The 12,790-nt window shown below is 47.6% G+C and overlaps 1 gene segment (V, D, J or C); it reads right to left on the bottom strand.

Annotated features, from left to right (window-relative positions):
* Positions 1-11,839: 11,839 nt before the first annotated feature.
* Positions 11,840-12,790, bottom strand: part of LOC123998671 — a 93,908-nt gene continuing 92,957 nt past the window's right edge. The window contains 1 exon segment of the C gene segment in view: positions 11,840-12,774. Coding sequence covers positions 12,605-12,774 — 170 coding nt within the window.

A 12,790-nucleotide genomic window follows, 5' to 3' on the forward strand; every position in this document is an offset into this window, starting at 1 on the left:
TGGAGGCCACGAAAGGAGAGTTGTATGGCATTGAAGCTCGCCTGGAGGGTTGTTAACACAGTGTCCAAAGAAGGGCCAGAAGTATACAGAATGGTGTCATCTCCATAGAGGTGGATCAGAGACTCACCAGCAGCAAGAGCGACATCATTGATGCATACAGAGAAGAGAGTCGGTCCAACAATTGAACCCTGTGGCACCCCCATAGAGACTGCCAGAGGCCCGGACAACAAGCCCTCCAATTTGACACACTGAACTCTATCAGAGAAGTAGTTGGTGAACCAGGCGAGGCAATCATTTGAGAAACCAAGGCTATCGAATCTGCCGATGAGGATGTGGTGATTGACAGAGTCGAAAGCCTTGGCCAGGTCAATGAATACGGCTGCACAGTATTGTTTCTTATCGATGGCGGTTAAGATATCGTTTAGGACCTTAAATGTGGACCCTCATCACTGTCAAACACTCCCTAAAACACTTCTGTGAGCTGGCCTTTCTAATCGACCTGGCCCGGGTATCCTGGAAGGACATTGACCTCATCCCGTCAGTTGAGGATGCCTGGTCATTCTTTAAAAGTAACTTCCTCACCATTTTAGATAAGCAGAACTAAGAACAGATACAGCCCTTGGTTCACTCTAGACCTGACTGCCCTTGACCAGCACAAAAACATCCTGTGGCGGACTGCAATAGCATCGAATAGGCCCCCCGATATGCAACTGTTCAGGGAAGTCAGGAACCAATACACGCAGTCAGTCAGGAAAGCTAAGGCCAGCTTCTTCAGGCCCAAAAAGTTCTGGGTCACTGTGAAGTCCATGGAGAACAAGAGCACCTCCTCCCAGCTGCCCACTGCACTTAGGCTAGGTAACACGGTCACCACCGATAAATCCATGATTATCGAAAACTTCAACAAGCATTTCTCAACGGCTGGCCATGCCTTCCGCCTGGCTACTCCAACCTCGGCCAACAGCTCCGCCCCCCCCGCAGCTACTCGCCCAAGCCTCTCCAGGTTCTCCTTTACCCAAATCCAGATAGCAGATGTTCTGAAAGAGCTGCAAAACCTGGACCCGTACAAATCAGCTGGGCTTGACAATCTGGACCCTCTATTTCTGAAATTATCCACCGCCATTGTCGCAACCCCTATTACCAGCCTGTTCAACCTCTCTTTCATATCGTCTGAGATCCCCAATGATTGGAAAGCTGCCGCAGTCATCCCCCTATTCAAAGGGGGAGACACCCTGGACCCAAACTGTTACAGACCTATATCCATCCTGCCCTGCCTATCTAAGGTCTTCGAAAGCCAAGTCAACAAACAGGTCACTGACCATCTCGAATCCCACCGTACCTTCTCCGCTTTGCAATCTGGTTTCCGAGCCGGTCACGGGTGCACCTCAGCCACGCTCAAGGTACTAAACGATATCATAACCACCATATCATAGCAGCCGTCTTCATCGACCTTGCCAAGGCTTTCGACTCTGTCAATCACCACATTCTTATCGGCAGACTCAGTAGCCTCGGTTTTTCGGATGACTGCCTTGCCTGGTTCACCAATTTGCAGACAGAGTTCAGTGTGAGTGAGTTCAGTGTGTCAAATCGGAGGGCATGCTGTCCGGTCCTCTGGCAGTCTCTATGGGGGTGCCACAGGGTTCAATTCTTGGGCAGACTCTTTTCTCTGTATATATCAATGATGTTGCTCTTGCTGCGGGCGATTCCTTGATCCACCTCTACGCAGACGACACCATTCTATATACTTCCGGCCCGTCCTTGGACACTGTGCTATCTAACCTCCAAACGAGCTTCAATGCCATACAACACTCCTTCCCTGTCCGTCAACTGCTCTTAAACGCTAGTAAAACCAAATGCTTGCTTTTCAACCATTCTCTGCCTGCACAGGCACGCCTGACCAGCATCACCACCCTGGATGGTTCCGACCTTGAATATGTGGACATCTATAAGTACCTAGGTGTTTGGCTAGACTGTAAACTCTCCTTCCAGACTCATATCAAACATCTCCAAACGAAAATCAAATCAAGAGTCGGCTTTCTATTCCGCAACAAAGCCTCCTTCACTCACGTCGCCAAACTTACCCTAGTAAAACTGACTATCCTACCGATCCTCGACTTTGGCGATGTCATCTACAAAATTGCTTTCAACACTCTACTCAGCAAACTGGATGCAGTTTATCACAGTGCCATCCGTTTTGTCACTAAAGCACCTTATACCACCCACCACTGCGACTTGTATGCTCTAGTCGGCTGGCCCTCGCTACATATTCGTCGCCAGACCCACTGGCTCCAGGTCATCTACAAGTCCATGATAGGTAAAGCTCCGCCTTATCTCAGTTCACTGGTCACGATGGCAACACCCATCCGTAGCACGCGCTCCAGCAGGTGTATCTCACTGATCATCCCTAAAGCCAACACCTCATTTGTCCGCCTTTCGTTCCAGTACTCTGCTGCCTGTGACTGGAACGAATTGCAAAAATCGCTGAAGTTGGAGACTTTTATCTCCCTCACCAACTTCAAACATCTGCTATCTGAGCAGCTAACCGATCTCTGCAGCTGTACATAGTCTATTGGTAAATAGCCCACCCATTTTCACCTACATCATCCCCATACTGTTTTTATTTATTTACCTTTCTGCTCTTTTGCACACCAATATCTCTACCTGTACATGACCATCTGATCATTTATCACTCCAGTGTTAATCTGCAAAATTGTAATTATTCGCCTACCTCCTCATGCCTTTTGCACACAATGTATATAGACTCCCCTTTTTTTCTACTGTGTTATTGACTTGTTAATTGTTTACTCTATGTGTAACTCTGTGTTGTCTGTTCACACTGCTATGCTTTATCTCGGCCAGGTTGCAGTTGCAAATGAGAACTTGTTCTCAACTAGCCTACCTGGTTAAATAAAGGTGGAATTTTTAAATTTATTTTTTAAATAATAATTGTAGGATGGCTGGGGTGTTAAGCATGTTCCAGTTTAGGTCACCTAGCAGCACGAGCTCTGAAGATAGATGGGGGGCAATCAGTTCACATATGGTGTCCAGAGCACAGCTGGGGTCAGAAGGTGGTCTATACCAAGCGGCAACGGTGAGAGACTTGTTTTTTAGAGAGGTGGATTTTTAAAAGTAGAAGTTCAAATTGTTTGGGTACAGACCTGGATAGTAGGACAGAATTTTGCAGGTTATCTTTGCAGTAGATTGCAATATCGCAACCTTTGGCCCTTCTATCTTGTCTGAAAATGTTGTAGTTAGGGATGAAGATTTCAGAATTTTTGGTGGTCTTCCTGAGCCAGGATTCAGACACGGCTAGAACATCCGGGTTGGCAGAGTTTGCTAAAGCATTGAATAAAACAAACTTAGGGAGGAGGCTTCTAATGTTAATAGGCATGAAACCAAGGCTATTACGGTTACAGAAGTCATCAAAAGAGAGCGCCTGGGGAATAGGAGTGGAGCTAGGCACCGCAGGGCCTGGATTCACCTCTACATCACCAGAGGAAAAGAGGAGGAGTAGGATAAGGGTACGGCTAAAAGCTATGAGAATTGGTCGTCTAGAACATCTGGAACAGAGAGTAAAAGGAGATTTCTGGGGGGGCGATAAAATAGCTTCAAGGTATAATGTACAGACAAAGGTATGGTAGGTTGTGAATACAGTGGAGATAAACCTAGGTATTGAGTGATGATGAGAGAGATATTGTCTCTCGAAACATCATTGAAACCAGGTGATGTCATCGCATGTGTGGGTGGTGGAACTGAAAGGTTGGTTAAGGTACAGTGAGCAGGGCTAGAGGCTCTACAGTGAAATAGCAATGGACAAGGCATATTGACATTAAGGAGAGGCATGCTTAGTCGAGTGATCATAAGGGTCCAGTGAGTAGTGATTCAGACAGCTAGCCGGGCCATCGGTAGCAAGCTAGCATAGGATGGAGTTCTGTTTTTAGCCACCTTGTGCGTTTCCATAGGTAGATTAGTGCGGTTCCGTGTGGTAGAGGGGATCAATTCGATTGGCAAAATACATATAGTTTTAGTGACACAAGAAAAATTGTCCAATAGACCTATTCAGATAGCAGACAATAAAACAGCTAACGATTAGCGGGCGTTTAGGTAACGTCGCGATGGAGGGGCCAGTTGGATAACTCCCTCGGGCAGATAACGTTGGTAGTCCAGTCATGAAGGCCCGGTGGGGCTCTGTATTGGCAGTAAAACGGGTCCGGATAGGCGATTATAGCCCAGGAGTGGCTGATGAAACACTTCAGCTGGCTAGCTCCGGAATAATTGATGTTTGCTCCGGGATCGACGTAAGCCAATAGTCACACGGATAGCAGCTAGCTAGCAGCGAGATCCAGGCGTAAATGTCCAGAGCTTGCGGTTGAAATCAGGGGATATGGAGAGAAAAATAGGTCCGGTATGTTCTGGTCTGAGTCGTGTTGTACAAAACTGGCGATAGCTTTTCGAGCTAAAGGATAGCTGATGACCACAAACCGTGGTTAGCTGAATACTAACGTTAGCCAGTAAACTGGCTAGCTTCTGGCTAGAGAGGCTAGCTTCTATTGTTGCAGGAGAGTGTTTTGAAGTTTGAAAATAAAATATATAAAAGATACGCGAAGAAAGGTGTTAATATATATATACACGGGACACGACAAGACGAGGACAAAGGACATCTGACTGCTATGCCATCTTGGGTAATAAATATGTATGTAATATATTGTCATAAATGATTATAATTTAAAAGCTAATAAGGCTGTTGGAACTGTTCATAGAGGGTTCTAGGAAGAACCCTCCCAAAGATAAAAGGGTTCTGGGGTAGAATCCTTCATAGACAGTTCTAGAAATAACCTAGATGATAAAATTGCTCTTGTTAGAACCCTTCAAAGAGTTCTAGGCAGATCCATTCATAGAGGGTTCTAGGTAGAACTATATTCAGGGGGTTCTTTGAAGAAACCTACATAAAGGGTTCTATATTGAACCCTCTACAAAGGGTTCTATCCATCACCGAAAAAGGGGTCCCCTATGGCAGGGGTGTCAAACTCTGTATGGTTCTACTTTTCCAAGAGAGTAGGTCGTAATTATTACGCTCATCACTGTGCTTACCAATGAGATGCTGATGTGGTCGATTATAACAAGCCTTATTATACAGCTAAATGGCTGTCATTTCTCTGTGCCCTACTGAGTGAGGATGTTCACTGGTTATTTCTCCATGGTTGGTGATGGAGACTGGGGAGAGGGTCAGATGGAGAAAGAGGTGGTCAGAAAGGGAGATGCTGCTGGATGCGCAGCCTGCTGGGAATTGTGCCCTCCTCTCCCTTGTGGTCAGCCCCTTGGCACGTCAGTTGGCAACATGCTGTGACTCTGTCCCGGCAACAGTGTCACAGCGTTGGTCCTCAGCCACGGCGGTCTGAGCCAATCAGAGCACTTACGATGCCAGATTACACGAGAGCCAGCCTATTGGGAGGCTGGGTGAACTCAGTCTCTTCCCTCCCAGATGTGAATTCCTTCAAACCCTCCAGACATACACACACACACACACACTCTCACAGATATTCTTGCTGACATATGCAGACATTTTGAGAATAACTGTCTCTTCCTCTGTATTCGTGGGGACCTTCCCTGAATGCAGCCAGCTAATATTTTCAGTTGTTTTCCGAACTGTGAGCATCTGCATACAGACCAGTGACCACTGCCACACATGATTGGCCTTTCACATGGGAAATGTACCAGCCCACAGTCAGATGCACCACAGTCTTGTGGCGTCCTCTAGTGGGCAACAATGGTGTTACAGTGATGAAACAAAGTGCATGACAGCAAATGGGGGAAATAAGATATTGTATTTAATTAACACAAGCTGTCTCCAATCTGTGCGTGTGTGTGTGTGTGTGTGTGTGTGTGTGTGTGTGTGTGTGTGTGTGTGTGTGTGTGTGTGTGTGTGTGTGTGTGTGTGTGTGTGTGTGTGTGTGTGTGTGTGTGTGTGTGGGGGGGCTCACCTAAGCCAGGGGAGGCTGATCTACAAATAGTATTCTCTGCCAAATAATAGGCTCTGTGTGATTAAGATTCACACAGAGATATGCCTCCCCTGGCTAAGGTGAATCCCCCACCAAATACACACCGCACAACAAGACTGTGATTGATTGATTGATTGATTGGAGAAAGCTTGTATCAATTAAATAACTTTTCCTAGGGTTTTCTACCAGCAGCAAACCCAATGTATCATGCTGGAAATTCAAGTAAAAAGTGCCAGAAAAACAACAACCAAAAAGCATGGTCCTACTTATGTGGTCTTTTAATGTTGTTCTCTATATGTATCTATATCAAATCACATATGAAACATAATTTTAATTCTTACTAATGGTATATGTCATGTTTGTCATTTATTATCATGTCTTGTCCCTGTGCTCCCCATTCTATTCGTTTCCCTCTGCTGGTCTTATTAGGTTCTTTCCCTCTTTCTATCCCTCTCTCTCCCCCTCCCTCTCTCACTCTCTCGCTCTCTCTTCTCTCTATCGTTCCGTTCCTGCTCCCAGCTGTTCCTATTCCCCTAATCATCATTTAGTCTTCCCACACCTGTTCCCGATCCTTTCCCCTGATTAGAGTCCCTATTTCTTCCTTTGTGTTCCGTTCCTGTCCTGTCGGTTCCTTGTTTAGAATTCACCGTGCTGTGATTGTGTATCGCCCTGTCCTGTCGTGTTTTTGCCTTCATCAGATGCTGCGTGTGAGCAGGTGTCTCTGTCAGCTACGGCCTACGCCTACCCGAAGCGACCTGCAGTCTGTGGCCGCTTCTCCTGTTATTCCCCTCTACAGACTAGAGGATTTCTGTTATTCCCTGTTTGGACATTTCCTGTTAAGGATTCAGGATTTGTCGTTTTCTGTTTGGACTTGAATAAACTCTGTTTCTGTTAAGTCGCTTTTGGGTCCTCTTTCACCTGCATGACAGAAGGAACCGACCAAGGAATGGACCCAGCGACTTCAGACGCTCGTTACACTGCCGTCGAGATCCAAGGAGCCATGCTCGGCAGACACGAGCAGGAATTGTCTGCTGCTCGCCATGCCGTGGAGAACCTGGCCGCTCAGGTTTCCGACCTCTCTGGACAGTTCCAGAGTCTACGTCTCGTGCCACCTGTTACTTCCTGGCCTGCCGAGCCTCCAGAACCTAGGGTTAATAACCCACCTTGCTACTCCGGTCAGCCCACTGAGTGCCGCTCCTTTCTCACGCAGTGTGAGATTGTGTTCTCTCTCCAACCCAACACATACTCTAGAGAGAGAGCTCGGGTTGCTTACGTCATTTCACTCCTTACTGGCCGGGCTCGAGAATGGGGCACAGCTATCTGGGAGGCAAGGGCTGATTGCTCTAACAAGTTCCAGAACTTTAAAGAGGAGATGATTCGGGTTTTTGACCGTTCAGTTTTTGGTGGGGAGGCTTCTAGGGCCCTGGCTTCCTTATGCCAAGGTGAACGGTCCATAACGGATTATTCTATTGAGTTTCGCACTCTTGCTGCCTCTAGTGAGTGGAACGAGCCGGCGCTGCTCGCTCGTTTTCTGGAGGGACTCCACGCAGTGGTTAAGGATGAGATTCTCTCCCGGGAGGTTCCTTCAGATGTGGACTCTTTGATTGCTCTCGCCATCCGCATAGAACGACGGGTAGATCTTCGTCACCGGGCTCGTGGAAGAGAGCTCGCATCAACGGTGTTTCCCTGCTCCGCATCGCAACCATCTCCCTCCTCTGGCTTTGAGACTGAGCCCATGCAGCTGGGAGGGATTCGCATCTCGACTAAGGAGAGGGAACGGAGGATCACCAACCGCCTGTGCCTCTATTGCGGAGTTGCTGGACATTTTGTTAATTCATGTCCAGTAAAAGCCAGAGCTCATCTGTAAGCGGAGGGCTACAGGTGAGCGCAACTACTCAAGTCTCTCCATCAAGATCCTGTACTACTTTGTCGGTCCATCTACGCTGGACCGGTTCGGGTGCTACATGTAGTGCCTTGATAGACTCTGGGGCTGAGGGTTGTTTCATGGACGAAGCATGGGTTCGGAAACATGACATTCCTTTTAGAGAGTTAGAGAAGCCTACGCCCATGTTCGCCTTAGATGGTAGTCATCTTCCCAGTATCAGATTTGAGACACTACCTTTAACCCTCACAGTATCTGGTAACCACAGTGAGACTATTTCTTTTTGATTTTCCGTTCACCGTTTACACCTGTTGTTTTGGGTCATCCCTGGCTAGTATGTCATAATCCTTCTATTAATTGGTCTAGTAATTCTATCCTATCCTGGAACGTTTCTTGTCATGTGAAGTGTTTAATGTCTGCCATCCCTCCCGTTTCTTCTGTCCCTACTTCTCAGGAGGAACCTGGCGATTTGACAGGAGTGCCGGAGGAATATCATGATCTGCGCACGGTCTTCAGTCGGTCCCGAGCCAACTCCCTTCCTCCTCACCGGTCGTATGATTGTAGTATTGATCTCCTTCCGGGGACCACTCCTCCTCGAGGTAGACTATACTCTCTGTCGGCTCCCGAACGTAAGGCTCTCGAGGATTATTTGTCTGTGTCTCTTGACGCCGGTACCATAGTGCCTTCTTCCTCTCCGGCCGGGGCGGGGTTCTTTTTGTTAAGAAGAAGGACGGTACTCTGCGCCCCTGCGTGGATTATCGAGGGCTGAATGACATAACGGTTAAGAATCGTTATCCGCTTCCCCTTATGTCATCAGCCTTCGAGATTCTGCAGGGAGCCAGGTGCTTTACTAAGTTGGACCTTCGTAACGCTTACCATCTCGTGAGCATCAGAGAGGGGGACGAGTGGAAAACGGCGTTTAACACTCCGTTAGGGCATTTTGAGTACCGGGTTCTGCCGTTCGGTCTCGCCAATGCGCCAGCTGTTTTTCAGGCATTAGTTAATGATGTTCTGAGAGACATGCTGAACATCTTTGTTTTTGTCTATCTTGACGATATCCTGATTTTTTCTCCGTCACTCGAGATTCATGTTCAGCACGTTCGACGTGTTCTACAGCGCCTTTTAGAGAATTGTCTCTACGTAAAGGCTGAGAAGTGCTCTTTTCATGTCTTCTCCGTTACTTTTCTCGGTTCCGTTATTTCCGCTGAAGGCATTCAGATGGATTCCGCTAAGGTCCAAGCTGTCAGTGATTGGCCCGTTCCAAGGTCACGTGTCGAGTTGCAGCGCTTTTTAGGTTTCGCTAATTTCTATCGGCGTTTCATTCGTAATTTCGGTCAAGTTGCTGCCCCTCTCACAGCTCTTACTTCTGTCAAGACGTGTTTTAAGTGGTCCGGTTCCGCCCAGGGAGCTTTTGATCTTCTAAAAGAACGTTTTACGTCCGCTCCTATCCTCGTTACTCCTGACGTCACTAGACAATTCATTGTCGAGGTTGACGCTTCAGAGGTAGGCGTGGGAGCCATTCTATCCCAGCGCTTCCAGTCTGACGATAAGGTTCATCCTTGCGCTTATTTTTCTCATCGCCTGTCGCCATCTGAGCGCAACTATGATGTGGGTAACCGTGAACTGCTCGCCATCCGCTTAGCCCTAGGCGAATGGCGACAGTGGTTGGAGGGGGCGACCGTTCCTTTTGTCGTTTGGACAGACCATAAGAACCTTGAGTACATCCGTTCTGCCAAACGACTTAATGCCCGTCAAGCTCGTTGGGCGTTGTTTTTCGCTCGTTTCGAGTTTGTGATTTCTTACCGTCCGGGTAGCAAGAACACCAAGCCTGATGCCTTATCCCGTCTGTTTAGTTCTTCTGTGGCTTCTACTGATCCCGAGGGGATTCTTCCTTATGGGCGTGTTGTCGGGTTAACAGTCTGGGGAATTGAAAGACAGGTTAAGCAAGCACTCACGCACACTGCGTCGCCGCGCGCTTGTCCTAGTAACCTCCTTTTCGTTCCTGTTTCCACTCGTCTGGCTGTTCTTCAGTGGGCTCACTCTGCCAAGTTAGCTGGTCATCCCGGTGTTCGAGGCACTCTTGCGTCTATTCGCCAGCGCTTTTGGTGGCCGACTCAGGAGCGTGACACGCGCCGTTTCGTGGCTGCTTGTTCGGACTGCGCGCAGACTAAGTCGGGTAACTCTCCTCCTGCCGGTCGTCTCAGACCGCTCCCCATTCCTTCTCGACCATGGTCTCACATCGCCTTAGACTTCATTACCGGTCTGCCTTTGTCTGCGGGGAAGACTGTGATTCTTACGGTTGTCGATAGGTTCTCTAAGGCGGCACATTTCATTCCCCTCGCTAAACTTCCTTCCGCTAAGGAGACGGCACAAATCATTATTGAGAATGTATTCAGAATTCATGGCCTCCCGTTAGACGCCGTTTCAGACAGAGGCCCGCAATTCACGTCACAGTTTTGGAGGGAGTTCTGTCGTTTGATTGGTGCGTCCGTCAGTCTCTCTTCCGGGTTTCATCCCCAGTCTAACGGTCAAGCAGAGAGGGCCAATCAGACGATTGGTCGCATACTACGCAGCCTTTCTTTCAGAAACCCTGCGTCTTGGGCAGAACAGCTCCCCTGGGCAGAATACGCTCACAATTCGCTTCCTTCGTCTGCTACCGGGTTATCTCCGTTTCAGAGTAGTCTGGGTTACCAGCCTCCTCTGTTCTCATCCCAGCTTGCCGAGTCCAGCGTTCCCTCCGCTCAAGCGTTTGTCCAACGTTGTGAGCGCACCTGGAGGAGGGTGAGGTCTGCACTTTGCCGTTACAGGGCACAGACGGTGAGAGCCGCCAATAAACGCAGGATTAAGAGTCCAAGGTATTGTTGCGGCCAGAGAGTGTGGCTTTCCACTCGCAACCTTCCTCTTACGACAGCTTCTCGTAAGTTGACTCCGCGGTTCATTGGTCCGTTCCGTGTCTCCCAGGTCGTCAATCCTGTCGCTGTGCGACTGCTTCTTCCGCGACATCTTCGTCGCGTCCATCCTGTCTTCCATGTCTCCTGTGTTAAGCCCTTTCTTCGCACCCCCGTTCGTCTTCCCTCCCCCTCCCGTCCTTGTCGAGAGCGCACCTATTTACAAGGTACATAAGATCATGGACATGCGTTCTCGGGGACGGGGTCACCAATACTTAGTGGATTGGGAGGGTTACGGTCCTGAGGAGAGGAGTTGGGTTCCGTCTCGGGACGTGCTGGACCGTTCACTCATCGATGATTTCCTCCGTTGCCGCCAGGATTCCTCCTCGAGTGCGCCAGGAGGCGCTCGGTGAGTGGGGGTACTGTCATGTTTGTCATTTATTATCATGTCTTGTCCCTGTGCTCCCCATTCTATTCGTTTCCCTCTGCTGGTCTTATTAGGTTCTTTCCCTCTTTCTATCCCTCTCTCTCCCCCTCCCTCTCTCACTCTCTCGCTCTCTCTTCTCTCTATCGTTCCGTTCCTGCTCCCAGCTGTTCCTATTCCCCTAATCATCATTTAGTCTTCCCACACCTGTTCCCGATCCTTTCCCCTGATTAGAGTCCCTATTTCTTCCTTTGTGTTCCGTTCCTGTCCTGTCGGTTCCTTGTTTAGAATTCACCGTGCTGTGATTGTGTATCGCCCTGTCCTGTCGTGTTTTTGCCTTCATCAGATGCTGCGTGTGAGCAGGTGTCTCTGTCAGCTACGGCCTACGCCTACCCGAAGCGACCTGCAGTCTGTGGCCGCTTCTCCTGTTATTCCCCTCTACAGACTAGAGGATTTCTGTTATTCCCTGTTTGGACATTTCCTGTTAAGGATTCAGGATTTGTCGTTTTCTGTTTGGACTTGAATAAACTCTGTTTCTGTTAAGTCGCTTTTGGGTCCTCTTTCACCTGCATGACAGTATATACTTTTTAACATAATTTAAAAATGATAAACTACAAATAACACACAAGAGGGAGGAGGACAAAGTAGGTGGTTTGAAATAATGTTTTATTATCAGCAGATAATTCAGCAATAACTGGTGTCTAAATACTTCATCATAGAGAGTAATGGTATGCTTTATTTAATAGAGGTTAAACATCCATTTTTATCTCTGCTGAAAAATGTGCATTAACGCATTAACAAGAGATGAGAGCAAGTAAGCACCTCCACATTGTCTATCTTTGTGGGGAATAAAAACAAGAACACTTCCCTGTCATCAAACCTGCAACAGGAAACCGTAAGAAATTCAAACTATGCAATTTTCTTAAGAAACGTGTTTGAATTGTATAAGAAAAGGTTGAAATAAAAGGTTTCATTTCCAGTTGAACTCCTAGAGATCCATCATATGGAAGTGTCCTGAAGTCATCATTTTGTCTGGAAAAAAGAAAAGAAAAATATAAGTATAAGTTGTGAAAACCTTGTAATGCTTGTTTTATATTCAAAATGTAACTGTGGCTTAACCAGCAATAAAATGTGAGTAAGTGTGATAATGAGGTTGCAGTGACATAGAAAACAACAACATATAGCCTCGGGGTAGACCCATTAGATTTATATGGAACATGAAGATAACCTGAATCCCCTCTGTGTGGGATGACATTCCATGTCTGAAACTCAACAGGTGCTTCAATAGGTCATCAATGCAGTAAAGACACACTGGGACATAAGAATGCATTCTTATATTTAGTGTTTTACGCTAATCGAACAAACATACAGTATATTGCACTTCAAAGCTAAGCAGTGAAAACCTGTGAGGTGGTTATATCCTCCCTCTCACCTTGACCAGAGTGACTGTGAAGCTGTAGAGGAGGGAGATGAGGAAGAGGACCAGGAAGATGCAGGCCATGTTCCAGTTCTCCTCTGCAGTGTCCGCCAGAATGGGATCAGACCTGTTCTCATCAAAGAACACACCCTCCACCTCAAGGAGCTCTACTCAAAATGAAAG

The sequence above is a fragment of the Oncorhynchus gorbuscha genome, linkage group LG16 (assembly GCF_021184085.1).
Source record: "Oncorhynchus gorbuscha isolate QuinsamMale2020 ecotype Even-year linkage group LG16, OgorEven_v1.0, whole genome shotgun sequence".
Classification (NCBI taxonomy): domain Eukaryota; kingdom Metazoa; phylum Chordata; class Actinopteri; order Salmoniformes; family Salmonidae; genus Oncorhynchus; species Oncorhynchus gorbuscha.